This window comes from Spinacia oleracea, chromosome 4, assembly GCF_020520425.1.
Source record: "Spinacia oleracea cultivar Varoflay chromosome 4, BTI_SOV_V1, whole genome shotgun sequence".
Taxonomy (NCBI): domain Eukaryota; kingdom Viridiplantae; phylum Streptophyta; class Magnoliopsida; order Caryophyllales; family Amaranthaceae; genus Spinacia; species Spinacia oleracea.
The window spans coordinates 167,239,087-167,255,940 of NC_079490.1; the positions used below are offsets into that span (position 1 = coordinate 167,239,087).

The following is a 16,854-nucleotide window of genomic DNA, read 5'->3' on the forward strand; positions in this document are numbered from 1 at the left end:
GACTACAATGAACCGAGTCTGGACGTGGTTCACTAATACTGTGTTAGTTAAGTTCAGACTAGCTAGACCTGATCAAATGTCGGGCCGGGTTCGGGCCTAGTCATTAAAAATCAGCCCGTTATGGTAGGCCGGGCCATGTCAAGATCCGGGGCAAAAATTTGTGACCAAACCCGCTATTTTTGGACCTAAAATACCGGACTTTCGAACCATTCCGGACCGGACAAATTTATAATTAAAAAGTGTATTTTTGTTTTTCCCAAACCGGTTCAAAATACAGAAATTTCTGCCCAAACCCATAAAATTTTCGGCGCGGGCCGGGCCGGGCTAGTCTTTATCGGGTAACACTCTCAAGTCTCAACAATGTAACACAGCATGAAGAACTGCTAGCACTAGTGCACTACTAGTACAAGCTGTACAACCTTGGTGGTGCAAAGCAATCACCAAACTCCTGCAAAAATGCTGCTACGCCACCGCACTTTCCATTCCCAAGCCATCACCACCACCTCTTCAGCTCCCCGCAACGCCATTCTAGCCGAAAAAGCCATAACCTACCTCCAGCGACACCCACAACAGCTAGCCACCCTACTCCCGGAGTTCAACCCTGAAGCCGCTTGCTTCGTACTCCTCAAAACCCAATCCGACCAATCCCTAACCCTCCAATTCCTTAATTGGGCGCGCACGGCGTCGAACCCGGGTTTCTTAAACCCTAAAGCAAAATGCTACGCCCTTCACATCCTCACCAAGTTCCGCGCCTTCAAAACCGCGCAGTCCCTCGCCGAGGACCTCGCTCGCGAGGTCTCTTCCACCGATTCGACTGGCGGGTTAGTGTTTGATTTTCTCAAGCAGTCGTATCAATCTTTTAATTCTAGTTCAGCTGATGTTTTTGATTTGATGGTAAAATCTTACTCTTCTCTTAATATGGTTGATAAAGCTATTAATACTCTTAATTCAGCTAAACTTGAGGGTTTTATGCCTGGGGTTTTGTCTTATAATTCAATTCTTCATGCGGTTCTTCGTAATTTACCGCCTTCATCTTCGTCATTGTCGTTGGCTATGGAGTTGTTTCATGAGATGAGCAAATTGGGTATTTCTCCTAATGTGTTTACTTATAATATTTTGATTAGGGGTTTTTCTGGGGGTGGGGATTTTCCTAAGGCTTTGACATTTTTTTCTGACATGCAAAAATGTGGGTGTTTGCCTAATATTGTGTCTTACAATACTCTCATTGATGCTCATTTTAAACTGAAGAAGACTAATGATGCAATTAACTTGTTTCGATCACTTAAGTCGAACCGTTTGCAGCCAAATTTGATTACTTATAATATTATGATTAATGGGTTGTGTTGTGAGGGGAAGATGAAAGAAGCTTATGAGGTGGTTCATGATATGTACCGCCAGCGGCTCAAACCCGATGAGGTGACCTATAATACGCTTGTAAATGGATACTGTAAAGATGGTAACTTCCATCAAGCACTTCTTTTGCATGCTGAGATGCTTAAAAATGGTTTGTCTCCCAATGTGGTTACCTATACTTCTCTCATTCATAGTATGTGCAAAGCGGGTAATATGAATCGTGCAATGGAATTCTTGGATCAGATGTGCAATAGAGGGCTTCGACCCAATCAGAAAACATATACAACTTTGATTGATGGATTTTCCCAGCAAGGTTTGCTGAATGAAGCCTATAATTTATTGAATGAGATGACTGCTGGTGGATTCAAACCTTCTATTGTGACCTACAATGCCCTTATCAACGGGCATTGCATTTTGGGTAGGATGGAGGAGGCTCTGAGCGTGGTTCAGGATATGGTGGAGAGAGGATTGGTCCCAGATGTTGTAAGTTATAGTACAATTATATCTGGATTTTGCAAGAACCAAGACCTGGAACGGGCATTCCAGATGAAGAAAGAGATGGTTGGGAGGGGTATTTTGCCGGATGCTATTACCTATTCATCACTTATCAAAGGGCTTTGTGAGGATAACCGGCTTGCTGAGGCCTCGGATCTTTTCAAAGATATGATACACGTAGGCTTGCCTCCAGATGAACATACTTATACAACACTGATAAATGCACACTGTTCAGAAGGGGATATTCAACTGGCTTTTTGTCTTCATGATGAGATGATTCAGAAGGGTCTCCTTCCTGATGTGGTCACGTATAGTGTACTTATTAATGGGCTAAATAAACAAGCTCGAACAAAGGAAGCAAAACAGCTTTTGCTCAAGCTGTTTTATGACGATTCTGTCCCCCCGGGAATCACTTATGACACACTGATAGAGAGCTGTGGTAACATTGAATTTAGGAGCATTGTGGCTCTTTTGAAGGGATTTTGCATGAAGGGGTTGATGAAAGAAGCAGATAGAGTTTTTGAGTCAATGCTTGAAAAAGACCACAAGCCATCTGAAGCAGTGTACAACGTACTCATACATGGCCATTCTAAGTGCGGGAATCTGCAAAAAGCGTATGCCTTGTACGGTGAAATGGTAGGTTCTGGTTTCAGTCCTCATACTATAACTGTTATTGCTTTGATCAAAGCACTTTTCAAAGGAGAAATGAATAAGGAGCTGGAGGAAGTCTTGAACAATGTATTGAGAAGCTGTAAGATTACTGATGCACAGCTTGCTAAGGTTCTTGTTGAGGTTAATCATAAAGAAGGCAATATGGATGCAGTTTTTAATGTGCTTACTGAAATGGCCAAGGATGGCCTGCTGCCAAAAAGTGGGGGAAATACCAGTCATACACGCTAAAATTTGTGTGGTGTCAGTGTTTCATTCTGCTTGAAAGCCAACGGGGCATGCCATCATAGCCATTTATACAACAAGCTAGAAAAAGCCAAGGGCGGTGTTTGTCATCTGGTATCAGCTACTATGACTTGTGAGCTAAATCTGGTTGTTGTGGTCAAGGACTTATTGTCTTTGCCGTAATGAGCTGTTGCTGGTGTATGCCATTTACAGTCTTGGAGTACACCACACCTTCAATTATATCAGGAGTGACCTATTAAGCAAAGTCCACACCTGATCGTTAACTCTTTTGGAGCTGATCGCAGCATCTTCCCTCCAACCTTGTGGAAAAGAGAAAGTAAGTTTATGGTTTCTCAGTGGAATTTACATTTTCTATTATGTGATATTATCTTGAATATTTAATTTTCATGTATAGTATGTTTCTGAGTTTTTGCATGTTGCATCCCGGATATAGATATCATTGTTTGTTTGCGAGCAGTGTTTTTGCTATTGTGTGAACATTGGCCACTTTTTCTTTACCCCGTTTTTTTGGTGGAACCCTTTTTCAACAATTTATGACATATCAATTGCTTGCATAGCAGATCTAGTAATACATGGTACTTGCAAGTTGCAAGTTCTTGCTCATGGCAAATGTATATACTCCCTCCGTTATTCTACTACTACATTATGATCTTTATCTTCTCTATTACAGTTTTTTTGCAAAGTCTTAGTGCATCCTGTTTTGCTTTGCCGTCATTAGTACCTATTTAAATGACATTTTTTAGGCCCTACCATTATTTTGGTTACTTATGTCATCCTAGCTTCAATAGGCTAACTGTTTTTCCATTGTACTCTCTCTGTTTTTTATTTCTATTTTTTTATTATTGATTTCACTGTAGAGTCAGCTATATGAATGGAGTGAAACCTGACAAAACTAATTCACAGACCATACATTAGGTTTTGATGCTTTCACGAACTATTTCTTGGTTGGTTAGAATGGATGTGTGATGGCCGGATAGGCATTGCATTTTATTTTGTTGAGCATTTGTAACATTGACCATTCAGATGGCTAAATTACTAGATTGTTATAAAGCAAGAAGCCCTGTTTACGGACTGGTATACAAGAATATCCAACCATATTAAGTTTTGGAGTAATAAGAAAACAAAATGGCAGTCAAATGGACGTAAAAGTTCTGTCAGAATGGAGATAATCGGCACAATGCCTAACATAGTCTACATTTTCCCAGCTTCTCTTCTTTTAATTCCCAGCAGTGGATATTTAGAAAGTTTGATAGGGAGAAGTGTATAAGGGTAGTATAAGCTTTGAGATTAAGTTTAGATAGGTGCCAGAGAAATTAGAAAGATAAGGTTGAGATTTGAAGTAAAAATCTTCCATAAACCTGGAATTCAAGACAAATCACATCATTGGAAAAATTCCAAGAATTAGGCTCCGCTCTAGGAAGAATTTCAGAAATAAAAAAATACATAGTAAGATAATTGGGATAAGTTAAAACTTTCATTATTTCTAAAGGATTTGAATGAAAGATATTATGCTTTAAAGGGAAAGCAAGGTTCTAGGCTGATTTAGTTTTGCCATTAATCATTAGTCTGTAGAACAAAGTTGCAACTTTGAACTGGAAACCAATTTGATCACTCTCTCACTTTCGGTTTGTCTTTTCCACTTTTTTTCATTCTTAACTAATAAGGCGGTAAAGAAGGAAACCCCTAGGCCGAAACAATAATAAATAAAGATATATTGGGAAAAAGAGGGGTCAGGACCGTCAGGTACATTTAGTTCGTGAATACTCTCATTTTTTATTATTTTGATGTAGTGGGAGCTTTGTCCATGCCAGTTTATTGAAAGGGCCTACTTTTTATACCGATTTGGTAATTCCGCCAGCTTCAAACAATGGCTTACAGTCTTGTTTTCTACCCACATGGTTAAGAGCTCAAGGCCGTAATGCTAAAAATCAGTATGCGGGGTAGGGGTACTTTAGGGAGTAGAATTATAATTACGTTGTTAGTAGCTTGAAGAGAAGATAGTTAGTTGGTTAGGGTAGAAGCTCGATAAATAGAGAAAATAAGAGAGAGAAGTTATGTTTTCCTGAGCCTTCTAGGCTTGTTTGTAAGGATTTCATTATTAGCACTGTTGGAGGCTTGTGACCTTGTTTCTTGACCACATGACTATGTAAGATGTACATAAGTGTGATTCTCCAGTCACCTTTTCTCAAAAGAAGGATTAAAAAGGGTATTTTGAACTGATATTTCTTCCAAAACCACATGTTTGTAACCACTGAGACACATTGTCTCTGGCCTACATTTTAGTTTTCTTGTTTACCCTTACCACTTTACCTTATCTTGTTCCTCCTTGTTTCTAGACTTCTGCGATGTGGTTGCTTCTGATATGTTTCCTTGTGTCCTTGATCCTTATGCATTGGTATTCGGTATTCTAGTAATATAGTGAAGTTGTAGTGATAGCTTATTAATATGACCACTGTTCAAGCTTTTGACATACATCATGATCCCAAGTCTGTTCGGCGTTTATTCTGAAGTTCGTTTGTGTTGTTGTTATAACCTTTTCTCTTACATGATCTAATAGATTCACCCAACTGATCTAACCCGGGAAAGATATGAATAGATTAATTTTTCATAAGAAGAGCATGTCCAGTGGCAAGCTAATTGTCAAATTAGCTTGTCATGCCACTTAAGATTTTAAGCTAATTAACTTTCTAGCTAGTTTGTATTCCAATGGTAAGCTAATTTACTAATCTAGCTTGATATTTAATTGGGTCCACTTTTATAATTAATCATTTGATTTTAATTTTATTTTCATTATTACTTAAATTCTCATTGGACCACTTTTTCCAAGCAAACTATGGAGTAGTTATTTCCACCCGGGCGATGCCCCGGTGATTGTACGTAATTTGAGAATTGATGTTGATTGAATTTTGGTTAAATAAAAATAATTACAATAGTTTGATATTTAAATAATTACATATAATATGAGATAAATATTTGTGCATAATTTATTTTTATATAATATAAAGTATTTTATTTATGTAAGGGTGATTCAATATAAAATTTGGTTAAATATCTTAGTAAACTAAATTTAAATTAAAAACAGAGTAATCGTTTCCTATGTGTAAATTGCAATTACTCTTTTTTATAGCTCTTAAGTAAATGTAAATTAATTGGCATGCTAAAAAAACGTAATCGTAAGTGAACCTAAATGAAAATATAAATGAAAAAAATGTAAGTCATAAAAATTTATTAAAATGTATAATTATGGTAGACATTAAATTTTTAATACAGGGTATTAATAAACATAACTTATATGTTCTGAATTGCTTAAATATCATAAGTTGTGTCATTGGATTAGTGGATAAAATTCTAGCTCATGAACATGAGGTCATGGGTTCAAGCATTGACGTTTGCATTTCTTCATGTTTTTGTAAGAAAATATTATGTCAATGTGACTATGACTTGATGTCATGTCACTTGCCATCTAATGATGGCGACATGTGGCGGAATGGCGTGAAAGGCCATTGAGTTTTAATAATAGTATAGATTAGTTTGCCGAAGCTAATTTGCTTGACCAAGTTAATTTATTAAAATCACTCCAATGGTTAAGCTAGTAGCTTGAAATTTTTACAAATTGCAAGCAAGTCCCTAGCTACAACCATTGGAGATGCTCTAACTGACAATTGAAAAATATCCGAATATAACCTGACCCGAAATGAAACTGAAAGACCCTATTTTCCATCTCTACTTGCGAGGTATTACCTGACATTTCATTAATTTTGTGATTATGAACCAGGTAAGTGGGGGACAAAGGTAGAACTATAGAAGCATGAGCAGCTACTTGGATGTCTTCTTGCTCCAAACAGGAAGGAACTGTTAGAAAAGCCATTGGCAGCTTCAATGTCAGGTCAATATTAAGAGATGCTGCTAACATGGAAATAGGCTTGCTCCCGGAAATGATGTTTTGGAATGGTTCTTCCTGTCTTGATGTGGGTAATTGAAAAGTAGAAGCAGCGAGATGAGATGACAAAGGACGTAGCTGCACTAGAAGTGAGGAAGAATAAATCAATTTGCTTGGATTATCTGATGATTGATGTCCATTCCTACTACGATGCAGAAACGCTTCAATGCTAGTGTCAAACAGCACAAGATTCTGTGTAAGTAATAATTCCTTCTTTTTGTTGAACTTTTTTCATTATTGGTAAAAATAAGAATTCTGCTATAATAATTCAAGATTAGTCATGGAAACATTCTCAGGACTAACAATCAGAAATATGTACTACTACTACTACTACTACTACTACTACTAATAATACGGAGTAATATTTTAAAACAGAATGTTTTGCATACCATGATGCCATTTGTCACTCTTTACTTTAATTTATTTCGTTTTATTTCCACTTCTCCACCTTAATTAGATGTTATTTTCCCTTAAAATTCATTTTGGTCAAATTTACATTCTAATTTCAATTATACTCCAAGTGAAATGAATCGTATTTATTATTTCAATATTTTGTATTATTCCCTATATTACACAGCCAATATAACCGAAATTTCAATTAAGAAATTCGTGCATTTCACGGGATAGAAACTAGTTGTCTTTTGATGTACCATAAGAATGACTGTTACCATCTCTTGGTAGTCAATTATCGACTTAGGATCGAGAATTGTATACTCCGTAATAAACATTGATGTGATACATGTAACATCAACCCCGTTGGGGCCTGCACCCATGAACAAAGAGGACCTAATCTGGCCCGATTATTACCTGGCTGAGTGGCTGGGTTAGGTCCATTTCGAGGGGGCCCACCCCGTTGAACCGTTCTAATTCTATGCTAAGGAAGTCTGGACTTTTAGAGTATTCTTGTATTCCCCCTGTCCCTTAATACTCGCACCGTTTTGACTTTTTGCACTATTCAGATAATTTACTTTGACCCTATTTTATTTATAGTATATGAAACAAATGTTAATATATAATATATTGTTGGCTTCATCATACTATATATTTTCAAAATATTAATGTTTTTATAAGTTTTTATAATATGTAGTTAAAGATATTGGTGGTCAAAGTTACACATTGGCAAGCGTGTCCAGTCAAAACGGTGCGAGTATTAAGGGACAGAGGGAGTATAGTCTTATAACTCGTATTTGTATGTAAATTTGTAAATGCATGAACCGGTGTTTTCTCCATATAATCTACAGACATGGTGTGGTGTTTTTCTTTCTTTTTTGGTCTATTCGTTTGCAGAAATAGGGTGTGGTTGTTAAAAGGGGACATATTTTCCGCCCATCATTGCATGATTATGAAATACCCACTTGAAGAAATGAATTAAGAAAGTAGAAATTAGTATAAAGTTTCAAAGAAAGGGAGCTTAATAATGTATATTAATGACTGACTAATTACAATTAATTACATATTAGATGAATGTTGGTAGCATTATAAACCTAACATTTGGTGACTTTTACGCTAAAAAGTTGTTTTTGTGGGAGTTTCTTTCTATATTTGATTCGTATTCTTCTTCTCAGCAGTCAAAACTCAAAAGTTCTATTTGGAACTAAATTCATCAACTACTCCCCAAGTGTGGCATTATTAATTAATTATAAGATTATACCACGTGGTGAAGAATATTTTAATGTAATATTTCCTTCAATTTGTTTAGTGTGTTTTTTCCAAGTTAATGTACGTAGATAAAGATTAATAATTTGTTACTACGCCACAGTTTGTGAATATTTAAGTTAGGTTGTTTGGAAATAGATGATAAATCTAATAAAATAGCATTAGCTATAATTGACTTTCCAAAACAGAATGTGACTTGGAGGTAACAAGTTTGAGCCTCGCCGTATGTTTGTGCTTGGAAGTGGAAGTTTCGCTTATTTTTTTTCCTACTTTCAAGCGTTGACCTATGTAGATGTCGGCAGGTGATGTAACTAACATGATCTAATAGATGACCTGAGTAAATACTAGAACGTTGAATCCTCTGTTTCTCAATCTTGTCTCATTTCCTATTTGCTTCTTTGATTTCTCTCCTTCCCAATCTGGTAAAGAGTGACAAATAGAGCCATCCTGTAAACTATATGCTTGATTGTGCCACCTTACATGGATCGCTTATATCGAAAGACGGAGGAGTAAAGGATCTCCTTGGTTTCCCTCCAGTAACGAGTCGACTGGGTTGTTCTATTGAAGGGACACGTTAGCGCAACGGCTTTTACGGTAGCTATGCCCTTGCTTGTTTTAAAGCTAAAGCTCTACGAGTCCACTCGTCCTTTTTCTTTAGAGAGAGCCTCCACCCTATTCAGAAAGTCTACTTAGCCCAAATCCACTTGTTTGTTCGTCTCATTGGTTCATCCTATTAAGCTAATATATTTCCTTAATTTATTTTTCGAAAATATAACTTAATTATTCTAACACAAAATCCAAAGGTTGATTATCTAGGTAAAATAAGCGTATGTTCAGGTCCTCTCTCAATTTAACAATTTGTAATGGCTTGGTGACTCATGAACAAAATAAAAAAGCAAAAGAACAAAAATAAAACACGAGGGTATATCCGTATATGAATAGGTTATAGGTTGTCATTGAAGTCGTCGGTTATAGTTCAAAGAAGACGGCGAAAGAGAAAGTAGTCGACGACTAAGAAGGAGACAAGTGTATCATTACGTATTACATCATGTTAGTGTGTTAGTTAATGACACCAATAGCAAGAAAGACCCACGATAGGCACATTGCTATTGTTTTTGTTTGTATTTATTTAAAAAGTCATGACGTAAACTTGTTTCAATTCATTACACGATGAAAACGATTTCATTGTTTGCTACACTCCACACGTACGTACGTTCTTCTTCAGTCTTCGATTCACAAGGAGGATCAAAGGGAAACATCATGTGTGTTTCTGTACAACTGTCAAGTGTAGTATTATTAAATTTAGCTCGGAGTAGCTTTTAGCGACTGACTGAGTCTCAATTCCGTGGTTGAATATGGGCAAGAGTAGGGATAGCAATCTTAAATAGATATTTACTAATCCGATCTATCTGATAAAAATATACAGATGAAGATCCAATTTAAATGGACGGAGGCCGGTGGCAGATGATGCGTGGTGACAGATCAAGTCAGATTCTGGTGGAGCTCTAAGCCATCTATCATCCACTAATCACCCGATCCGTCATTCACCCGTATAATTTATATATACATATGATTTTTTTCTCAATTTTCTCCCAAAAATAAATACATAAAATTTTAAAACTCGACTTTCAGTTTAGATTAAATGAGAATTTGAGGCTTTTGAGCAAGAAATACAATGATTTTTTTATGTATTTGTTGGAATTATTAGTATTAATTTCATAAAATTAGGAATTATAGGTATCACCCGTTAAGCACTCGTTCTCTCTGTGGATGGTGGGTGGATCGAAAGTGGGTGATGGATTAAGCGGGTGGATCGAATAGAGCAGATGGATAGGGGTGAAACTTTATCCGATCCGAATTCGATCCATTAGTCATCCCTAGACAACAAGACCAATATTCTAATGGGGACGTTTGTTTAGTGGGATAATGAAAAAAAATAGGAATGGGGATAAGGAATGGACATTGAAATCTAACTTTTGTTTATGGGTACAGGGACAAGACTCAAGAGGAGTGATAGGGATATAACCAAAAAAAAAAAAAGCCTTTTATCCCTATAAACTTATACAGAATACCTAGAAAAGGAGTGGTATGTGGAGAGAGACAATCTTACCCTTAATGAAAAAGAACAAAGAGGAGAGATGACATATATCTCCATTATCAAGCATCAATTTGGTGTTAGGATATTTTTTTTCATTTCTTTTCATTCATTTCCTATCTCAAGATTATGACACCTAAGCTAGCATAAAAATACAAAATCGGCGCCATTTTCACTTTATCACAATCGTTGATTTAGAAAATGGATCATCCATTTCCTACTTTCCTTTGGAGTGCTATTGTGTGGAGAGGAAATTTATGTAGAAAAACACGAGTTAGGGATGAGATGACATTACCGTAGATATTGTAATCTCTCTTTCCTTGCCAAATTGCACTTATATTCTCTCTCATTAACGTTATTTACTACCGATTACCGGCTAAAAAACTGGCTTCGTCATCCTGCGTTCACTACCGAGTACCGACTAACAAACGGGCACTATCGCGACTAACAAACGGGCTTCGTCATCCTGTGTTCTAAGCTCAAGGAGGTGCTAAACAAAATTATTTACCATGATAGATTTAACGGGATGAGATGATCGACAAGCGTTTTCAAAGCAATGAACAAGTTAATTGAGAGAATCAAACTTTTGTTATAATTGACTTATTGCAAATTACACCAAAAAAGCATGTTTACTCCCTTTACGTAACATTATTTCCACCCCCAACAACAACAACAAAGGGTCAAAAAAAAGAAGAAAGCAAACCAAATTATTACCCGATCTTTTATATGGCCTACACTTTAATTTGTCTCTTTTATGGAAAAAACAGCCTTCTATTTAGCTTTTTAAACATTATATTTTCCCCCTAAAGTCAGTTACAATTTTGCAATTTGCATGGATTGCGGCCTTGCAGGTGGCATCTACTAATTTCTTACTCCCTCCGTCCCGGAATACTCGCAACGGTTTGATCGGACACACTTGTCAATGTACAATTTTGACCATCAATATCTTCAATTATATATTATAAAAACATATAAAATATTAATATTCTGAAAATATATATTAAGATGAAGGCAACAATATATTACGAAGTATATGCTAGCACTTATTTGCATATACTATAAATAAAATAGCGTCAAAGTGAATTAGCTGAACAGTACAAGAAATCAAACCGTTGCAACTTACGAGTATTCCGAAACAGAGAAAATAATTCTTACTTCCTCCGTCCCGGAATACTCGACCCGGTTTGACCGACACAGAGTTTAAGGGACTTGAATTGACTTATTTAATTTAATAGGTAGTAGTTGATAGTGGGGTATTATTTTAATGTAGTTAGTGGGAGGTGGGTTAAGAGGTGGGGTTGGGGGGAGGGTAGGGGTTGAATTTTTAATTATTTTTTGTGTGGAGTAGGGGTAGGTGGGTTAATAGGGGTGGAGTGAGAAATAATATAATATTGTTAGAATATTTCCATTTTTAGAAACAGGTCAAGTATTAAGGGACGGCCCGATAAGAAAAACATGTCAAATATTCCGGGACGGAGGGAGTATATAGATTTTGGACCCCCGTCCCGTGCTTGTACATCAATCTACCATGTAGGGGCTAACAAGAGTCACTTTTAATTGCCTAGCTAGTTGCGTAAATAGACAATGGTATCCCATCGGCCATCCCATCCTCATATGTGTAGAGAACTAGAGACCCAATGTGGGGCCATATGGAAACGGGAGCGTCGAGGCGCATATCTGATATATACATGTCACTCACAACAAGACAAATTAGGAAAAAAATACAAGAGGTAAAGATAAAACACTAAATGAGGCGCATATCTGAGATGCGTGGGCAAATATATATCAATCACAACAAGACAAATTAGGAAAAAATAAAAGAGGTAAAGACAAAACACTAAATGACAAAACACAACAATTAGAACAGAAAAATAAGAAAGAGAAAAAAAATAGAGAGAAGGAGACAACAGTAGAGAGAGAAAGTGACAAAGTGGAGAGAGAAATGACCATTTTTTAAAAAAATACTTCATCCGTTCTTATTTACATGACACAATTGAGTTTTTGACACTTCATATAAGCTCTTTTGACTTCCTTTTGTGGTTTATACTTAAGAAAAAAACATAGTCGTGTGGGGTTTTGTTAGATTCGTCTCAATAAATATTTTTTAAATATCAACTTTTTATAACTTTTTCTTATCCATAATTGGAGATATTAATGTTTGAAATCGTGTGTTGGCAAACGTGCCTAAATAATTATGGCATTTAAAAAAGAACAGAGGAAGTAACATTTTAAAAAAAACAAGTATCATTCATTTTAAAACAAGTATCATTTCTTTAAAAAACAGTATCATTTCTTTTAAAACAAGTACTATTCGTTTTAAAACAAGTACCACTTTTTTAAAAATAAGGTATCATTTCTTCATTTTTTTCGTATTCGTAATCAATCTGAAAAAATAAATTATCAGCAATTTTTTTTTGTCTTTTTGCTATTTTTTCTTTTGCTCTGACATGTGTATTGTCACACATATCAGAAATATATTTGTAGTTCCTCATATGGAAACCCCATGTACTTTTTACCAAATGAAAGCAAGAAGGAAATTTAGGGTATTGTAGGATATTTCGTCCCCTGCTAGTTGCCTAGCTAGTTAAGTTAATAGACTTATTCATCTAACCAATTCTAAATTCAACATGCGCTTACACATTATATGTCTGACAACGCGCTATCAGGAGTTGTGATTTTGGATAAGCCTTTTACTTGTTTACCTTTATTTTTTTTTATTTTTTTTTTGCTTATCCTTAGTCTGGTGGGAAGTTTAGAAGAGAATATGGAGTCAGACTCTTCAGATAATGTGATAAAAGATTACAACAAGTTGATTTGAATTCCAAGGCTTACTTAAAGCTCTATTTTTTTCTTTACCAAATCAAATCATACCACATCGTCACGCTTTATCCTACTCAATGATCTCTTTTTATGAGCATAAGTGAGTCTGAGGACAATGTGTACAAGTAGAAAGAGTCTTGTGTGAGTCTGAATATTAAAAAAGTGTGTAAAAGGGAAAACTGATGTGACAAGAGTTTGGAGTTCGAAGAATGAAGTTACCGAACCACTTCATTTTCATTATGGTGTGGATTTAACAAATGTACTCTTAATAAACAAAATTGTTGTAGTAACAAAGCTGGATTAGAATTTGATAATTTCACACCAAAATATTGGACTGTTGTGAAATTCTATAGGTACAAAATAGTATAACAAATAAACCAATACATAATCAATAAAACAATACATTAAGGCTCTGTTTGGTTTAACGGAAATAAATCACGAAAGAGTGGAGGAGGAGGGGAAAGCGTATGAGAATTGGGGAAGAACAGGACTAAAACCCAAACAAGCCAAAAGACCATGCTTATAAGGAAGACTAGTCTTCTTCTTCATTTCTTCAGCAACAGCTTTATTTGTAGTGTAATGCATTTCATGAGCTGATGCTTGTCCTCTCCGTTTCGAAACGGATCCTGATTCGGTAACTGAACCCGAACCCGGACTATGAATCGATGATCTGAGACTCCATCTCTTTGAAAAGGCTTGGGTATCCTTATAATGCCCTTCTGATGCACTTCTGAATAAAAACAAGTCTTTTAAACTCCATTTCTTTGAACTTGTACTAGTTGAACCCCTTCCTATAAACCTGCTTGAACTGCTAGTGCTTCCATCATTTTGATTTTGATTTTGATTTTGATTTTGATTTTGATTTTGTTGTTGTTGTTGGTGGTGGAGGAGAGCGAATTCCGACACCCTTAGTGGTGACAGAGAGCGGCTGATGCCTTTCCGGCTGCCGCCGCCGCCTCTTTTATTCAAATTAGTACTCATATCTCTGCTTCTACCTCTGTTTTGGAATTTGCTATCATCATCGTTAACCCCAGAAGCAGAAGCAGAACCAGAAGCAGAACCAGAACCAGAAGAATTCCGGGTGTTGCGAATAGCAGCCTCAAATGGGTCATGATAATCTGACCCTTTTCTCCTATGTTTAGGGGAAACACTAATTGCATCCTTAAACTTAGACATTGCAGATTTGGGCGATCTAGGAGAAGGATTTTCTGAACTGATTCTGCTACTGTTGTCATTATTGATCTGCAAACTAGGAGGTGGTTTCAGCTTTAATGGCCGAATCTTACCACCATCAAACAATTCATCAGCAGAAGATAAAGAAGGTTTTCCCATCTTATCCAACTGCCCACTAAACTCAAACTCAAAATCATCCTCTTCTTCTTCTTCTTGATGATCATCTTCAACTTTGTTGGGTTTCGCAACTCCAGGTTTAACCTCCCAACCAAAAGGCACAGATGAACAACCACCACCACCACCAGAATGATCATGCTTTAGAAGTGCAGAATAATCATCATACAACAACACATCATCAAACATGGATTGATCATTATTATTAAAGTAAGCTGAAGAACGAGGGCTGCTTGGCGCACTGTAGAAGAAGAAGTCGAGCTGCGACCGTCCGCGGCGAGGGCTTGAAGCAGCACTCATGTACGGTGTTGAGGAGTTGCTGTTCGTGTGGTCTAGTGTTGCCACTTTCATCTCCATTTTTCTCCCTCTTTTTTTTGGTAAGTAAAATTTAAAATAAGAGTATGTTTTTGAAGTTGTAACTAAATACTAAAATTTACATTTATTTTATTTAAATGTTAAATTTATTTGGTGGGCTAACTTTAGATATAGTATTAGTAGTAGTAGTATACTAGTATGTGTTTGGAGGCCGATTGAGAAAATTGACTAAGGGAAAATACAGTAGGTGTTATTGTATTTTGGCAGTGAGTGGCCGCCTTTGTGTAAAAATAGTTGTTATTTATTTGGATTTAGACATGCGCCATTAGTCCATTCACACATAGTATGGAGGAATATTTTAATTGCCAAAATAAAATTAAAATTAATATTATTCACAAATTTTGTTTGATTATGTTATGTTCATTCCTTTTATAACTATAATCATATTAAGCTGTTAAAAATTGACCCGACCAGAAAATTGATCCGAACCCGACCCGAAAATACTAGGTCCTGAACAGATATTGTGACCCGTAACCCGATTTTATCCGAACCAGAGCAATCCGAAAAGGAATGGGTCAAAACCTGACCGAATCCGTTTTAGACCCGACCGATTGAAAATCATTGTATTAATAGTAATAAATGAGATTATGAAAAAATTTAAGCATAAAAAATACGTTGTTTTTACTATTGTTCTGTGTAATATGATTTTAATTTGAATTATAGGTCATTTTATGGTTGAATTTGACAAAATATAAACTTTCGTAGGAAATTTCAAAATTTGTTAATTTGTGCCAATATTTTGTATATTTTTCACCTAAATTAATGAAAATATAATGCGCGTTTTAAAATCTCTTAACCCGTTGGGTCGACCCGAACCCGAAAGTTTTGGGTCTTGAACAAGCATTTGTAAACCCAGACCCGAAAGTAACCGACCCGATTTAACCCGAAAGTAATTTTTTACAACCCGACCCGACCGACCCGTTTGACAGGATCATATACATTAATATAATAACTCACATCCTTAAAAAAAAAAAGTAAAAAAAAATCCCTCCTTTACCCAATAAAAAGATACTAAAATAAGAATACGAAGGTGATACAATTATGTTGTTTTTTCTGTTTGGTGTCAATATCTACAAGAGCAATATCAATTGCAAATAGGGATTTGAACTTGTGACCAGCTGTATACAACTCTCAATCTTAGAAAATTATTAGGTGCACTTGGGTGAACGGTGCAACCAAATCAAGTGTATATTTATGCCCATCGGTGATCCTTTTTACATTTTATCTTTACATGTATGGAAAAAATGTAAAAAGGTGCATTGTACACCTGGATACACCTAATATGTTCTACTCAATGTAAGAAGGTGCATTGTGCACCGGGATGCACCTAATATGACATTGGTTGATCCAATTTGATTATTAGAAGTCATTTTCAAGGAAATTGGCGGATCCGATTTGATTATTAGAAGTCATTTTCAAGGAAATTTGCTTGAATTACCACATCTTATTCGTAAACTTCATATATTTAAAATATGTAGCATGTATAAGACTCGAACCCACGATCTCACGTTTAAACACTGAAGTGTTTACCATTGAGCTATAACACATTGCATGCCATCATTGTACAAAAAGTATACTAATATATGTAATAAAAAGGAACTGATTAATAATATTTTCAAATACGAAGTAAGAATAATATAAACGTTACTAATGCAGTAACCCGGAGCATCGCCCAGGCCTAAAAACTAGTTAAATTTTGTTAAATTTCGTTAAATTTCATTGTATAATTCCACCTGTCTGCCTTACTATTTCAAAGTGACACAAAAACTCCCTCCTCCCCCTTGCTCACCCGGGAAAATTTAATTTTGGCACTCCAGAAATCTATTTTGACACTACTACTTGTAAAGAGCAAATCTTT

General features: G+C 36.0%; 2 protein-coding genes across 3 annotated transcripts; one reads left to right on the top strand and one right to left on the bottom strand.

Annotated features, from left to right (window-relative positions):
• Nucleotides 1-369: 369 nt before the first annotated feature.
• LOC110790863 (pentatricopeptide repeat-containing protein At5g39710) lies at nucleotides 370-10,050 on the top strand. Of its 2 annotated transcripts, XM_021995625.2 has the most exons (3): nucleotides 386-3,079; nucleotides 6,539-6,899; nucleotides 9,786-10,050. In XM_021995625.2, exon 1 carries the CDS (start codon nucleotides 457-459, stop codon nucleotides 2,746-2,748), a length of 2,292 nt encoding a protein of 763 aa, XP_021851317.1. In that variant the 5' UTR covers nucleotides 386-456; the 3' UTR covers nucleotides 2,749-3,079; nucleotides 6,539-6,899; nucleotides 9,786-10,050. The 2 variants fall into 2 exon arrangements, with proteins under 2 accessions (XP_021851318.1, XP_021851317.1); XM_021995626.2 differs by lacking the exon at nucleotides 9,786-10,050 and having other exon boundaries at nucleotides 370-3,079; nucleotides 6,539-7,080.
• Nucleotides 10,051-13,626: 3,576 nt separating this feature from the next.
• Nucleotides 13,627-15,186, bottom strand: LOC110790851 (uncharacterized). Its single transcript, XM_021995611.2, has one exon. It carries the CDS (start codon nucleotides 14,976-14,978, stop codon nucleotides 13,710-13,712), a length of 1,269 nt encoding a protein of 422 aa, XP_021851303.1. The 5' UTR covers nucleotides 14,979-15,186; the 3' UTR covers nucleotides 13,627-13,709.
• Nucleotides 15,187-16,854: the final 1,668 nt, after the last annotated feature.